At 46.0% G+C, this 16051-nt stretch overlaps 1 protein-coding gene across 1 annotated transcript in view; it reads left to right on the plus strand.

The window, feature by feature from the left end:
* The window catches only part of PPP2R3B (protein phosphatase 2 regulatory subunit B''beta), a 40889-nt gene that overhangs the window by 13207 nt on the left and 11631 nt on the right, over positions 1 to 16051 (plus strand). Inside the window, exons 3-7 of the mRNA XM_004385216.2 lie at positions 11970 to 12073; positions 12950 to 13052; positions 13841 to 13915; positions 14792 to 14878; positions 15295 to 15451. Coding sequence (XP_004385273.1) covers positions 11970 to 12073; positions 12950 to 13052; positions 13841 to 13915; positions 14792 to 14878; positions 15295 to 15451 — 526 coding nt within the window. The remainder of the gene's footprint in view (positions 1 to 11969; positions 12074 to 12949; positions 13053 to 13840; positions 13916 to 14791; positions 14879 to 15294; positions 15452 to 16051) is intronic.

Genomic DNA, 16051 nt, shown 5'->3' on the forward strand with positions numbered 1-16051 from the left:
GTTTTCATTTTTCTTGGGTATATACCTAGGAGTGGAATTGCTGTGTTATACGGTAGCTCGAGGACCTGCCTGGCGGTTTTCTACGTCGGCTGCACCGTTTTACATTCCCACCAGCAACGCGTGAGGTTTCCGATTTGTCTGCATCCTCGTCAACGCTTGTTGTCTTTTTTTTATTACAGCCATCCCAGTGGATGCGAAGTAGGGTATCAGGGTGTCTTGATTAGTGTTTTCCTGACTGGTGATGCTGAGCATCTTTGCACGTGATTGTTGGCCATTTGTGTGTCTTGGAGAAATGTCTGTTCAGATCCTCTACCCATTTTTTAATTGGGTTATGTGTCTTTTTATTACTGAGTTGTGAGAGTTCTTTATATATTGTAGATATGAGTTTCTTATCTCATACATGATTTGAAAATACTCTCTTCCATTCCCTGGGTTGTCTTTCACTTTCTTGATAGTATCCTTTGATGCACAAAAGCATTCTGTTCTAATGACGTCAAATTTTTATCTGTTTTCCCTTTGGAATCTTGTGCTTTTGGTATCATACCAAAAAAGCCATTGCCTAGTCCAAAGTCATGAATATTTTACCATGTTTTCTTCTAAAAGTTTTATAGTTTTAGCTCTTACATTTAGGTCTTTGTTCCATTTTGAGTTAATTTTTGCAGGTGAGGATAGGGGGTCCAAGTTCACTCTTTTGCATGTAGAGATCCAGTTGTACCAGCACTGTTTGTTGAAGAGACTCTTCTTCCCCCACTGAATTTTTGGAACCCTCGTTGACAGTCAGTTGACTGTAAATAGGAGGTTTATTTCTGGATCCCGAATTCTCTTCCACTGTTGCATATGTCTAGCCTTATGGCAGTACCACGCTGTCTTCGTTACTCTCATTTGTAGTCAGTTTTGAAATCAAGAAGTGAGAGTCCCCCAGCTTTGTTCTTCTTTACCAAGATTGCTTTGGCTGTTTGGGGTCCCCTGCAATTCCATATGGATTTTTGGATCAGTTTATCAATTTCTACTAAGAAGCCAGCTGGGATTCTGATAGGGACTGCATTCAATCTATAGATGGATTTGGGGAATATCGTCATCCAAACAATTTTCAGTCTTCTGATCCATGAACGTGGGGAACCATTCCATTTTCAAGCAGTCCCCAGGTTGCAGGCAGGGTCCGTTCCTAACTGTGTCTTTAAGCCGAGTTTGTAGGTAAGTCAGGACAGGTGCGTATGATTCTACTTTAACATTACTTTAACGCAAGAAAAGGCTCAGAGATCCTTTTCAGTGATTTAAAAGCTGTGCATGCAGCAAGCGAAGGTGATTGTGCTAAAGTATTTGTTGCAAGAGTAGGAGTTGGTTCAGTTGTTTCAGAGTGAGGGCAAATTTACATAATGTTAAAGGGCAAGTACCAGTTGTCCGTAAGTCAGACGTTCTCGTAACCCCGTAACCTGGGGACTGTTTGTACTTAATCCAAAAAATCCACACCTGTTGCCGTTGAAGTGATTCTGACTCAGATCTTTAATTTCTTTCAAAATTTTTTTTTAGTTTTCATATGACAAGTTTAATATTTCTTTTGTTTTCATTTACTCCAAAGTATTTTATTCTTTTGATGCTGCTGTAAATGGAACAGTTTTCTTAATTTCATTCTTGGATTGCTCACTGTAAATCAGCCACTGAAAACCCTATGGAGTGCAGTTCTATTCTGACAGTCATGGAGGTATTGGGAGTCGGGAGTTGACTCCACGGCAATTGGTGGAAAGTGCATAGAGATACACTTGATTTTTGTATATTGATCTTGTATCCTGCAATCTTGCTGAACTCATGTGTTAGTTCTAATGGTAGTTTAGGAGACCTTGTGGCACAGTTGTTAAAGGTTGCTCGGCCGCTAACCTAAAGGTTTGAACTCACCAGTGGCGGTGCAGGAGAAAGATGTGGCAGCCTGCTTCCATAAAGATTTACAGCCTTGGAAACCCTACGGGGCAGTTCTGCTCTGTCCTATGGGGTCGCTATGAGTTGGGATCAACTTGATGGCAATGGGTTTTTGTTTTTTAATAGTGTTTTAGTATATTCGTTAGGATTTTCTGTATACAACACCATGTCATCTGTGAATCGAGATAGTTTTACTTGTTCCTGTTCAGTCTGGATGCCTTTTATTTCTTGCCTAATTGTCCTGACTAGGTACAATGTTGTTGTACAGTGTTGAATAGAAGTGGCAAGAGTGAACACCCTTCTCTTGTTCCTGATCCCAGGGGGAGGCGTCCCGTCTTTCACCACTGAGTATGATGGCAGCTGTGCGTTTTTTGTAGGTGCCCGCCATCGAGCTAGGCAAGTTCTCTCTTTTTCCTGGTTTTTTGGGTGTTTTTTTCATGAAAAGCTGTCAGGTTTCATCAAATGCTTTTTCTGTGTCTACTGAGATGATCTTGTGGTTTCTGTTTTTACTCGATTGATATGATGTGTTACCTTAATTCATTTTCAGAAGTTAAACCACCCTTGCATTCCTGGGATAAATCGCACTTAGTCATGGTGTATATTCCTTTTTATATGTTGCTGGATGTTGGCTAGCTTTTTTTTGACAAGTTTTGTGTCTATATTCATAAGAGATATTGGTCTGCGTTTTCCTGTGATGTGTTTGCCTGGTTTTAGTATTAGGTTGATACCAGTGGCATAGAACAAGTGGAGAAGTGTTCCCTCCTCCTCTGTCGGGAATTGCCTTTTTAAAGTATGTTTTTGTCGTTGTTGTTTTATTATATGGAGAAGCACACACGTGGTTCCAAGGTCAAAACTAAAGGACCAGCTTTGTTCAGATGTGTCCAGATTCTACCCTTGTCTCTTGCCTTCCTCGCCCGCAGGTGATAGTTTCCTTAGCTTTGGTTTATCCTTTTATTGGTGTTTTATTTTTCATGTGCGCAAGTACAGACAAATGTGTGCCTACACACAGACATTAATTTCTTCCCTTTCTTAGATAAAAAGTAGCATGCTATTCTGTACTTGGCTTTTTCCCACTAAACAGTGCACCCCTGAGATCACTGATAGCAGTGCAGGCTATCCTTGCCTCGCCTGGTGGAGGGGCCATGAACGTGACTTCCAGCTGAAATCAGTGAAGCGATCTTAATCCGTGGGGAAAACCACAGTCGTTTAGGACCTTCAAAAGCCTCTGCCCAGACATTAAAACTCTCTTACAGATGTCTATAAATGTATAGGGAAATGAAAAAAATAGTGAAAGTACTATTTATTTAAGTCTGTCTTGGAAGAAGTACAGCCAGAATGCTCCTTAGAAGCAAAGATGGTGAGACTTTGTTTCACAGACTTTGGACATGTTATCAGGAGGGACCAGTCCCTGGAGAAGGACATCATGCTTGGTAAAGTAGAGGGTCGGCAAAAAAGAGGAAGACCCTCAGTGAGATAAATTGACACAGTGGCTGCAACAATGGGCTCAAGCATGACAATGATTGTGAGGATGGCGCAGGACTGGGCAGTGTTTCATTCTGTCATACGTAGGGTTGCTAGGAGTCAGAAGCGACCCAACGGCACGGAACAACAACTTCACGGTTGTGTGCAGCTCGTGCACCACTGAGGGCTGGTCCCCAGGCTGGCTGTTATGGCCACACTGCAGTGAACAGCGGTGTGCACATGTCAGTCTTTTCTGCCTGCGTGTCTTGGGGACAGTTTTCTGTAAGCACAGTCACCAGCTCAGAGGTGAAATGTATGTGTTGTCTTGCTGGATATCATCACACGCACCTCCATAAGGGTGGCGCCATTTTGAATTCTCACCATCAGACGTGAGGGTCCAGTTGAGTCACCTGAGGAGGATGTTGTGGGACTCATCTGGGCAGTCAGAAAGAGCAGAGATCGGGTTTCAGAGTTGGTTTAGTTTGCATTTCTCTTACTATGAGTGTGAGGGCTCACTTGCTAATATTTTATCTGGTTTGTTTTTACTACTTTTTTTTTTAATTGTAAAAATACAGCACATTTGTCATTTCAGCATTTTTCAGGTGTACAATTTAGTGACATCAGTTACGTTAATCATGTTGTATAGCCATCACCCATAATCGGTACCAAATTTCCCATCACCATACACAGAAACTATCTGGGGAATTTGAATCATAGTTGTTAAGATGTTGGTATACACTTGGCTGTATATCTAATTGTTTTTGTCCAGTTTGAGTCAGTTAACTAAATGAGTTTTTGTATTTCTTTTCGTCTGAAACAGTTTGAAGGACATGGGATTCTCTCTTCCGTAAATGCCACCAAGCTTCTCCCTCCCCCACTGGGTGTGCTGTCTTTTACAGGAGAACAAGTTTTTCTTTTTTACCATTAATTTTCCAAGTGTTACTCCAGTTTTTTTATTTCTTGCATCAATATCAATAATTTATATTTCTTCTAAAATAATTTTTGCATAATTTATCAGTTTACTACTCTAAAGCTTTTCGTTGTCTTCTGTATGTTTTTTTTTTTTAAATCTGTGATTTATCTGCAAGGCGCCCTGGTGATGTAACAGTTGCGCACTCAGCTGCTGACCGAAAGGCTGGCCGCTCAATGGGAGAAAGACCCGGTGATCTGCTCCCGTAAAGATGACAGCCTAGAAAACCCTATGAGGCAGTTCTGCTCTGTCATGTTGGGTTGCTGTGAGTCACAGTTAACTCCGCGGCACCCAACAACAATGATGTATCTCCACATATAACCCTTTTTGTTTAGTGTTTGTTTCTGCTGTTGTTTCTTCCATGCTAGAGATCAGCTCATACTGCTTTTTTCTAATAAGGATCTTTGAGCTATGTGGATTACTTTTAGAATTTTTTTTTTAATCCCGTTCATAAATTTTTGCTCTCATTTTTATTATTTTCTTCCATATACTTTTTTTTTTCCCCCTATTCTGCCATTCTTTTTCTAGCCTCTTGGGTTGACAAGTTTATTCTTTTTTCCCCCTTTGGGTCAGTTTTATTGGGATGCGATTAACATGCAACAGGATTTACCACATTTGTCTTTGTATCCACCACCATAATCAACATGTGGGACATTTCATCACCCCTAAATTTCCCTGTACCCTATGTAATCAGCCCCACTGCTTGGCCCTGGCCACCCACAGATCTGCTTTTTGCCGCTCAAGTCTTGCCCCTTCTAGAATTTCACGTGAATGGCGTCGGAGTGCGTTGTCTTCTGTGTCCGGCTTCTTGTTAGAGGTTTATGTCTTTGCTCATGAAGGATAATGGTCCGCACTGTTTTTGGCTTGTTATCAGGGTAGTTCTGGCCTCGTGGAGCTGGCTGAGAAGTTTTCCTTATATTCTCTTTTCTGGGGCCATTATCTTTAAATGTTTGGTAGAATTCACCAGTGAACCCATTGGGACTAAAGTTTTCTTTGTAGGGCAGTTTCTAACTACAATTTCTTCAATACAAGTTATCTGTGTTTTCCAGTGAGCTCCAGTAGTTTCTGTCTTTCAGAGTATTTATCCAGTTCATCTAAGTTGTGAGATTTATTGGCACAAGTTGTTTATAAGTTTCTCTTATTTTCCCTTTAACATCTGTAGGATCCGTAGTGATGTTCCCCTCTAATCATTTCTGATGCCAGCATTTGTCTTCTCTCTTTTATTCTTAATTGGTTGGGCCAGAAGTTTAATTTTCTTTATTTTTTTCTCCCCCCAAGAACCAGCATTTGGTATTAGAGATTTTCTCTCACATTGATTGTTTATCTTTCTTTATCATTTCTTTTCTTCTGCTTACTTCAGATTTAATTTGCTCTTTTTCCGGTTTCCTAATGTGGCAGCTTTGTCATTAAACCTTTCTTCTTTTCTAATGTAAGCAGTTAATGCTGTAAATTTCCTTCTAAGAACTAGTTAACCTGCATCCTACCAATTGATATGTTGTTCTTTCCCCACCCCCCATTTTCTTTTGGTTCTTTCCAAATTCTAATTTGCCTTGTGATTTCTCCTTTGCCCAGTGAGTTGTCTAGAATTTTGTTGCTTAATTTTAAAAATGTGTAGATTTTTCAGACTTTTTTTGTTACTGATTTCTAATTTAATTTCATTGTGATTGGTGAACATACTTTGCGTGATTTCAGTTCTTTAAAACTTACTAAGACTTGTTTTAGGAGCAGAAGTCTGTCTGCCTTGGTAAATGTTCCGTGTGGACTTGAAAAGGAGATACATTCTGCTCTTGAGTATTTTGAATGTCAGTTTGCTCAGTTTGTTAGTGTTTTCAAATCTTTGCAGTTTTACAGATTTTCTATCTGCTCCTTCTGTCTGTCAAGTATTGAGAGAGGGGTGTTGAGACACCAGCTGTAATTGTGGATTTTTCTGTTTCCTTTTGCAGTTCTATCAGTGTCTGCTTCGTGTACTTTGAAGCTCTGTTAGTAAGCATGCACCCGTTTAGCGTTTCTCTGTACCCTCCATCAGTTGTCCCTTTATCATTACAATGTCATCCTTTGTGTCCCTGGCAGTATTTCTTACTCTGAAAGCTGCTTTGTCTGGTATCAGCACATCCACAGTGAAATACTACTCAGCAGTAAAAAGCAATGAATCGTGGATACACAGAACAACATAGACGAATCTCAGATGCATTGTGCTGAGTGAAAGGAGCCACACCCAGAAGGCTGCATAGGGTCTGATACCGTTTATATGACTTTCTGGACAAGACATAACCATAACTAGGGATGGAGAACGGGTCATTGTGGGGGTCGACTATAAACGGGCGCGGGAGGGCGTTGTTGGGGACGATGGCACTCTATGTAAAAACTGTATCTTTCATGTTTTAGACTTAACTATTCCCATTCACTCCAGAATATTTTTTTACAAATCATAAGAGGTGACTTAGGTCAAAGGTAATTTTCTTCTTTGGATTTTTGAACAAAAACGTTATGATGATATACCACAATAAAATTTTAAGAAAAAAAAACACTATGACTCTTTCAGCCGCCTTTTAGGACTGAATAGAATTGGAATTCAAGGCGTGCATTCAATTCTCCTAACTTTTTAATTGAGGTATTGTCTACATGAGAGAGCTCTGGTAGTCTGTCAGTTGAGCGATCGACTGCTAACCGAAAGGTTGGTGGTTTGAACACACCCAGCGGCTTCACGGGATCTGGCGATCTGCTCCCATAAAGATTAAACCAGAAATACCAAACTCGTTGCCCTGGAGTCGATTCCAACTCATAGCCCCATAGAATTTCCAAAGCTATAATGTTTATGGAAGCAGACTGCCACATCTTTCTCCCGGGGGAGCCGCTGGTGGGCTTGAACTGCCGACCTTTTTGGTTAGCCGCTGAGCACTTAAGCACCTAGGAAGCCCTATGGGATAGTTCTGTGTCGCATGGTGTCACTGTGAGTTGAAATTGACTCAGCGGCACCTGACAACAACATAGTTTATATACAAACAAGTGTACAAATCTTAATTTACCCACATCTCTCGCTGTGGACAAATGCATAGAGTCATGTACTCAGCACCACAGTCCTGCTTCAGAGCAGTACCATCACCCCTAAATCATAAGTGATGAACCTTTATACACCCTAGGCCCAGATAGCGAATATTTCTGGCACCCCAGTTAGTCCCCCCACGTAGCCAGGGTTCTGAACTCTACCGGGATTAGTGTTAATGGAACCAAGCACACACGTTCTTTGTTATCTTTCTTCCCCAGCTCAGTATTGTGTCCTGATTCATCTACACGGGCACAGAGCTATTGGTTCTTCCTTTTCATTGCTGCATTGTACTCTACTGTATGAACCTACCACGATTTATCCATCCAGCCTGCTCCTCAGGGACATTTGGGTTGTTTCTGTCTTGGGGGCATGATGAGTAAAACTACTATGAACATCCTCGTTGGTGTCTTTTGTGGGCACAAGCACTCGTTTCTGTTGGCGAGTTCCTAGGAGGAGAGTTAATGCACTAAAGCACATGTTTAGCTACGTTAGTAGAACCGCCTGTCCGTTTTCCCGGGTAGCTGGACCACTGTACCATCCCAGCAGCACCATACCGGAGTTCGGTTGCTCCACACCCTTGCCAGTGCTTGTATTTCCAGTCCTTTTACATCTAGCCATCCGTGGGCTGTTTGTGTTGGTGTCTCATGCTTTCGGTTTGCTCTCCTCTTGACGGATAGTGGCGCCGAGCACGTCTTCATGTGCTTTCTGGCCACGGGCATGTTCTTTTCTTCTGGAGTGCCCATTCAAGTCTGTTCCTCTGTCTTTTAAATTGTGGTGTTGGGCTCCTTTTTAAAAAAATTGATTTGTAGGAGTTCTTTAAAATTCTGCATATGAGTCTTTTGTCAGAAATACGCATCGCAGATATCCTTTGCCATCGATGGCTTGTCTGTTCCTTCTCCCAGCGATGTCTGTGGATGAACAGAACGTCTCAATGTTGAAGTAGTTCAGTTTACCAGTCTTGTCTTTCAGCGTTAGTGTTCTTGTGTCCTGTTTAAGAATTTTTTTTTCTACTCCAAAATTATGAAGATCTCTATTTTTTAGAAAGTTTATTGTTTCACCTTTCCCACTCAGGACCGTGATCCGTTGCACATTAATTTTTGTGTACGATATGAGGTGTAGGGATCAAGACTTTTTGTTTATTTATTATTTAATGTGGCTGTTCCACGGACACGGTACTTTTTTTAAAAAGACTCTCCTTTTCCTACTGGATTGCAGTCATGCCTTTGGCCCGAATAAGTTAACTAGATATGTGAGCACCTGAAACTCTATTCTCTTCCATTAATCTATTCATTTTTTCCTTGCACTGATACCACATTGTCTTAATTATTGTAACTTTATATAGAAAGTCTTGAAATCTGGTAGTGCAGTTCTTCTAATTTTCTTCTTTGTTTTTTTCTCCAAACATTTCCATGTTTTAGAATCAGCTTGTCAATGTCTATTTAAAAAAAAAAAAAAAAAAATGTGTTGATTGGGATTGCACTGAATCTTTAGAACATTTTGGGAATAACTGACATTTTAACAACATCAAGTCTTCAACTCTGGTAGTATGCTATGTCCGTTTATTTGGGTCTCCTATAGTTTCTCCTAGCACTGTTTACTTTGTGAAGATCTTGCACACTTTTTGTTGTATTTATTGATAGGTTGATTTTTTTGGGTGCTTTTTTAGATGGTGCATTTTAAAATTTCTTTTTTCAATTGATTGTTGCTAATATATTGAAATGTAACTGATTTTTGCATGTGATATTGAACGTGGGTCCAGCAACCTTGCTGAATTTTTACACTTAACAATTCTAGATTTTGTAAATCTTTTGGATGTTTTGCATATCACATCATATGGCTTTAAATTGATGGTTTTGACTCCTCTTTTTCAACTGTTGTATCTTTTCTTTCTTTCTCTTGCTTTATTGCACTGGTTAGGACCTCTGGTACACTGTCAGTTTTGGACATCCTCTTGTTTCCACCCTCAGGGAGGAAGTGTTCTGATATTTCACCATTAAGTGTGATGTTACCTGTAGAGTATTTTGTAGATACTTTTTATTAGAGTAAGAGTGTACCTAGTTTCCTGGCTTTTTTTTCTTTAATCGTGATTTATGTATCTAGATAGATAGTGAGATACAGAGATAGTTGTTAGTTGCTGTCTTAGGCCGGCTTACGTAAAGAAGCAAAACCAGTGAAGTATATATATATAGAGAGAGAAAGAGATATTTATCTCAAGGAAATGGCTCACGTGATTGTAGAGGCTGTCAGGTCCCAAGTCCGTGGATCAGGCGTCAGGCTGGAGGCTTCTCCTGGCTCACAGACTGCGGAGGCTAATGAATCCCAAGATCTGCAGGCAATACAGCAGGCTGCTGGCTCAAGCCCCAAGAGCCAGAGGTCAGATGATGAGGAGCTGGATGTAGGATCCAGAGCGACCAAAGCCAGCAAACTTTGCCAGAATGTCCATATATATTGGATGCAGGCCACACCCCTGAGGAAACTCCCCTTACAACTGATTGGCTGATCACATCAGATACATCATGGAGGTGATTACATTCTATCACAAAATGGAGGATAACTACATCATTACATAACTGCCAAACCGCTGAGAATCATGGCCCATCCAAATTGACACACAACCTTAACCATCACAGTTGCCATCAAGTCACTTCTGACTCATAGCGAACCCATGTATAACAGAATGAAATGCTGCCCAGTCCTGCCCAGTCTGCTCACAGTAGTAGGTATGTTTGAGCTCATTGTTGCAGCCACTGTCAGTCCATCTCCTTGAAGGTCTTGCTCTTTTTCACTTACCCTCTACCAAGCATGATGTCTTTCTCTAGGGACTGGTCCCACCTGATAACATGTCCAAAGTATGTGAGACAAAGTCTCACCATCCTGGCTTCTAAGGAGCATTCTGGCTGTACTTCTTCCAAGACAGATTTTTTCATTCTTTTGGTAGTCCATGGTATATTCAATATTCTTCTCCAACACCTTAATTCAAGTCTGCGTGTGTGTGTGTGCGCGCGTGTACATACTTGCAAACATACATACACATATATGTTGCTGAATTCCATTTGCTAATAATGTATTTTGTTTAGGATTTTGCGTCTATGTTCGTGAGGAACATTGATGTGTAATTTTCTTCCCCTGTGTCCTTGGCAGGTTTCAGAATCCAGATCACACTGACTTCATCAGAGTTGGGAAATGCTGCTTCTTTGGTTTTCTCTGGATGGGCCTGCGTACCACTGACATTATCTCTTCTATAAATGTTTGGAAGAATTCACTGGTGAACCCTCCTGGGTCTGGCATTTTGTTGACAGAAAAGTTTTTAATTATGTGTTCAATTTCTTGAAGAAACATAGGACTGTTGAGATTTTCTCTTCTTGTGTTGGTTTTCGTTAAATGTGTTAATCAAGTAATTTGTCCATTTCACCTAAATTGTGAAATGTATTGGTATAAAGTTATTCATAATATCCACTTACTACCTTCCTTTTTTTGATGCAAATATACACGGCAAAACCCTCACCCATTCCACAGTTTCTAGGCATCGTGATCAGTGGCGTTTGTTACGTTCTTCACATTGTGGCAACATTCTCATTATTTCTGTTCTAGTCATTTCACTTCTGTGTATTTAATCTCTCTGCTGTCTTCTCTTCTATGTTTTATAATACTTCTTGACCTTTCGGTCTTATATAGATTTTTTATTTTTATTTTTTTAACACAATACTCAGGGGTGACAGTCTTTACCCCTTGGGCTAAACTGTTACTTATTTTAAAGGTGATTTCAGGGGATAGTTTCAATTCAAGGTTTGAAGAACAACTCAGGGCTATCATCTGAGGGTTTCCTCCAGCCTCAGTAGGTCCAGCACTTAATGTTGGTAGGATCTGTAGTGATGTCCCCTCATTCCTGACGCTGGTAATTTGTGTTTTCGTTCTTTTCTTCTTGAAGAGCCTTGCTAAAGGTTCACCAATTTATTTTAAAAATCTTATCAAAGAAATGGCTTTGGTTGTGCTGATACTGTCTTACTGATGATTTGCTTTCTTTTTCATTGATTTGTGTTCTTTATTGTTTTCTTGAGACAGAAGCTTGAAACGTTGTTGAGCTTCAGCCTTTCTTCATTTCTAGTATATGCGTTTAAAACTACAAACTTACCTCTTGTCATCGCTCACCTGCATTCGATGCGGTTTGATAATGTTTGCATTTAAAGCATTTTCTGAGTTCATTGTCTCGTAGAAAAGTATGTTGTTTAATTTCCACACGTTCGGAGGTTTGCTTGTTCCCTTCTGGTACAGATTTCTAATTTACTTTTGCTGTGCTCGGAGATTTCTTCTGGACACAATGCCGTGGCTCTTCGTTCATAGCACTGTCTGGCAATGGGAATAAACAATTGCCCCGGCTTGCTAGAATGAAAACATATTTTGCAGTTTGAGGAAATGACGCCCATTGCTGCAGCTGGTCGGTTTTGAAAGTTACATTCTGATTTTCTGCGGCGGCAGCGATCAGTCCCTTTGTGGCGTTAGTGTCAGAGCTCACGCCCTGTAACATGACGGCGGTGACAGAGTCAGGGTTCATGAATGTTCTCTCCTGCCCCAACTCAGGCCTGTGGCTGCCCACTGTACTGGAAGGGGCCGCTGTTCTACGGTGCTGGGGGAGAGCGCACGGGCTGTGTCTCCGTTCACAAGTTCATCGCCATGTGGAGGAAGTGAGTCCTGTCCCTGGGCAGGTGGGGGGCGTGGGGAGAGATGCAGGGGGCTCACATGTGGATGCTTGGACGTGTGGGTGTATGGAAGTGTGGACATACAGCCAAGTGGATGTGTGGACAAGTGGACATTCGGACATGGGGTGTGTGGACACTCACACGTGTGGATAGGTGGACTCATGGACTTGTGGACGCGTGGGCATTTGGGTGTGTGGGCGTACGGCCAGGTGAGCGTATGTACATCTGGATGCTCAGACGTGGGTGTGCGGACACTCAGATACGTGAGCATAGGGACGTACGACACATGGATGTGTGGACTCACAGACCTACGGACATGTGGGCATGTGGATGTATGGACGTGTGGGCATATGAGCACATGGAGCTTGAAGGTGTGGACATGTGGTCTTTGAACGTGTGGACGTATGGACGTGTGAACATGTGGAGTGTGGATGTATGAACGGTTGAGTGTGTAAACGTGGAGCTTGGACGTGTGGACTTGTGCTTGGACGTGTGGACGTATGGGCGTGTGGGTGTGTGAACAGTGGAGCTTGGATGTATGGGCGTGTGAACACATGGAGCGTGGAGCTTGGACGTGTGGGCGTGTGAACACATGGAGCAGGGAGCTTGGACGTGTGGCCCTCAGCGTGTGGGTACTCTCACTTGGAGGCCCCTCTGCCTCGGGTGTGTCTTTCTGCCCGTGACAGCAGAGAAGGGAGCTGCGGGCAGCTTGTGGATACGTTCAGGCCCCTATGTGCTGCCCTGCTCAGCCAGGCTGTCTCCCTGCACCCCGTGGTCAGCGGGGCCCACCCTCCCCCCGTCCGCGGAGGGCTGCGGCCGTGCACACGTGTCAGAGTGGCAGGCGTCCCGTGTCCTCTCCAGGATCCTGCAGAACTGTCACGATGACGCCGCCAAGTTCGTGCACCTGCTCATGAGCCCTGGGAGCAACTACCTGGTGCAGGAGGACTTCGTGCCCTTCCTCCAGGTAACGCTCGGGGGCCTGCCCTGGGGGGCCCCATGCCTTCCCTGGGGGGCCCGTGCCTTCCCTGGGGAGCCTGTGCCTTCCCGGGGGGGCCCTGCCTTCCCTGGGGACAACTGCCTGTGCAGCTGTGTGAGGGCATAGTTTAGTCTCCAGCTGTTCTCAGATTTCTGTAAACGTCCCCTTCAGTGTCCACAATGGGAAAAGGTGGGGTCATGGGGGTGGGGGGCCAGCCGTGGGCCTCGTCCTACCCAGAGCAGGTCAGATGCACAGCATTGTGCTCCAGGCTCTAATGGAAATGGTCGTGTGCTCTGGACAGTGATTGAGAGGGCCTGGCGTCAGGCGTCACTCAAGTATCAGTTAAAAAAAGACCACAGCCCAGAAAAGCCTATGGCGCAGTTTCTACTCTGTAACATGTGGGCCGCCAGGGTCAGAATCTAGTCGATGGGAACTGAGCATACTACCAAAGCAACGCAATTAGAAGTGACCTAAAGGGCGCGTGATGGTAATTCTCTGCAAAATGAAGATGTCTCAAAATTACTCGTTTAAAATTTCAAAGGATTTTGGTGTTGGCTGCTTTGATTTTTATGTTTGCCAAGTCCCCCTTTTCCTCGAGAGGCTGTGAAATTCTAGACATCAGACTAGCTCGAGGTGTCCCTGAGATGGCGTTGAGACCTTTTCACAGGAAGTATCGCCGTCAGCACAGCCTCGGGTGGCTACGTGGTGGGGTGCGCAGACGGACATCTGTGTGCACACCACGGGCAGACGCGCCTCAGCGCCGCTCTCCTCTGCAGGACGTGGTCAACACGCACCCCGGCCTGTCCTTCCTGAAGGAGGCGTCCGAGTTCCATTCCCGCTACATCACCACCGTGAGTATCCGCTCCTGGTGGCCCCTCCCAGAGTCAGCTGTGCGGGATCCTGACTGTCAATAGCGGGTCCCCCATGGGCCTCACCTGAGGCTAAGGTGGCGGCAGCTCCCCCTCACGGTTAGTGAGGGCCAAGTGGACACAGACGCCCCGGGTGTGGGCGCGGGACACAGCGAGCCTCGGTGCCGGCTCTCCTGCGGTCAGTGTGCAGAGCGGTCGGGCTTCATCAGAGTCAGACGCCAGCAAGGCGGGGTGTCCAGGGACGGCAGGGCCTAACTCCGCAGTGGGAAGGAAGAGCCGGGGGCTCGCGGCTGAGAAGACCCCTCAGACGGCCCTGTCTCTCCTCTCGTGTGGTCTCCGCATCCCCCACATGGCCCCCATGGCCCCCGATGTGGCCCCCACGTCCTCCAACATGGCCCCCGTGTACCCCCACAGTGGCCCCCACATACTCCCAACAGTGGCCCCCACATCTCTCCATGTGGTCCCCGCGTCCCCCACAGTGGCCCCTGTTGTCCCCACATCCCCCCATGTAGCCCCCCATGCCCCCCACAGTGGCCCCCGTGTCCTCCCATGTGGCTCCCGCATCCCTCCATGTGGTCCCCACGTCCCCCCACAGTGGCCCCTGTGGCCCCCACATCCCCCCATGTAGCCCCTGCATCCCCCAACAGTGGTCCCCACGTCCCCCACGTGGCCCCTGTGCGCAGCCCCCTTGTGCCGGCTCTATCCACAGCTCTGTCTCCCAGTCCTGACTCCTGCATCCCGCAAGGGCGGGCGGCTCCCCCTGCTGGTCACTCTGGGCTCCTCACCTGCGTCCTGCCCACAGGCTTACCTGGGCCTGCTCCCTGTGTCCCCTCACTGCGTCCCCCCCACCCCCCATAGGTCATCCAGCGGATATTCTACACCGTGAACCGGTCGTGGTCGGGGCGCATCACGTGTGCAGAGCTCAGGAAGAGCACCTTCCTGCAGGTACGCGCCCGGCTTTGTGGGGGAGTTCACATGGAGACACTGCCTGTACGCGTGTGAACCCACCTGGGGGGGTTCCAACCTCACAAGGACATGGCTGGGGACCGTTTCAGGAGAACTCCCCTGTGGGGGGGTGTCTGGGGGTGGTGCCCCTCAAACTGTTCTGAGCCCCACGTGAGACAGCCAGGCGGCCCCTGCCCCCATGTGACCCCCCCATCCCCACATAGCTGCTCCTGTGTGAACCCTCATCTGCACACAACCTGTCCCCACCTGCTTGTCCTCCCATCCCCACCTGTCCACCCCCTCATCCCCACCTGTCCACCCCCATCCCTACCTGCCCATCCCTTCGCCCTCACCTGCCCACCCCCATCCCCACCTGCCCGTCCCCGTCCCCACACTCCCCCCTGCGTCCCCTGCAGAACGTGGCGCTCCTGGAGGAGGAGGCCGACATCAACCAGCTGACGGAGTTCTTCTCCTACGAGCACTTCTACGTCATCTACTGCAAGTTCTGGGAGCTCGACACCGACCACGACCTGCTCATCGACCCCGACGACCTGGCCCGGCACAACGACCACGGTGAGGGCTGCCACAGGCCTCCCAGACAGACACACCTGTGACTCCCAGACACACCTGTGCCTTCCAGACACATGCTGTGGGGCTCACGCTGCTTCCTGGACCCACCCACGGCTGATCCCCCCGCCATCCCTGTGTCTGCCCCTCCCCACCCCTGCACCCCAGTGTGGCTGTGAGCGTAGGCCCACGACTGCAGGGTCCACAGCGGCTTCACTGTGGCCAGGAGCAGCAGGCCGTCCTTCCTCAGCAACCCCCACTCACACGGCCTCGCCCTGTGCCCGGCGTCCTCCGCCTTCTCCATCCCCCTGTCCACCACGCCCCACTCGCTTGTCCCCCAGGGATCTAGTCAGCCCTGAGACTCATGCCACATTGGCCAGGGTGAGCCTCGTAAGTGAGGCCCTGTGCCCCCAGGGAATCTCCCTGACAAGCTTTTCCTTGGTCTGTGCTCAGGCCCTGCGCACACGGGTGACTGTCCACACAAGTGAACATCTGTTCTGCAGGCGAAGGTCCATTCTCACAGCCTATGCTAACACAGGCGACTCTTCACACAGGTGAAGGTCCTTTCCCACAGCCCGTGTTCACACAGGTGACTGTTCACACAGG

This window comes from Trichechus manatus, unplaced genomic scaffold (assembly GCF_000243295.1).
Source record: "Trichechus manatus latirostris isolate Lorelei unplaced genomic scaffold, TriManLat1.0 scaffold00134, whole genome shotgun sequence".
Lineage (NCBI taxonomy): Eukaryota > Metazoa > Chordata > Mammalia > Sirenia > Trichechidae > Trichechus > Trichechus manatus.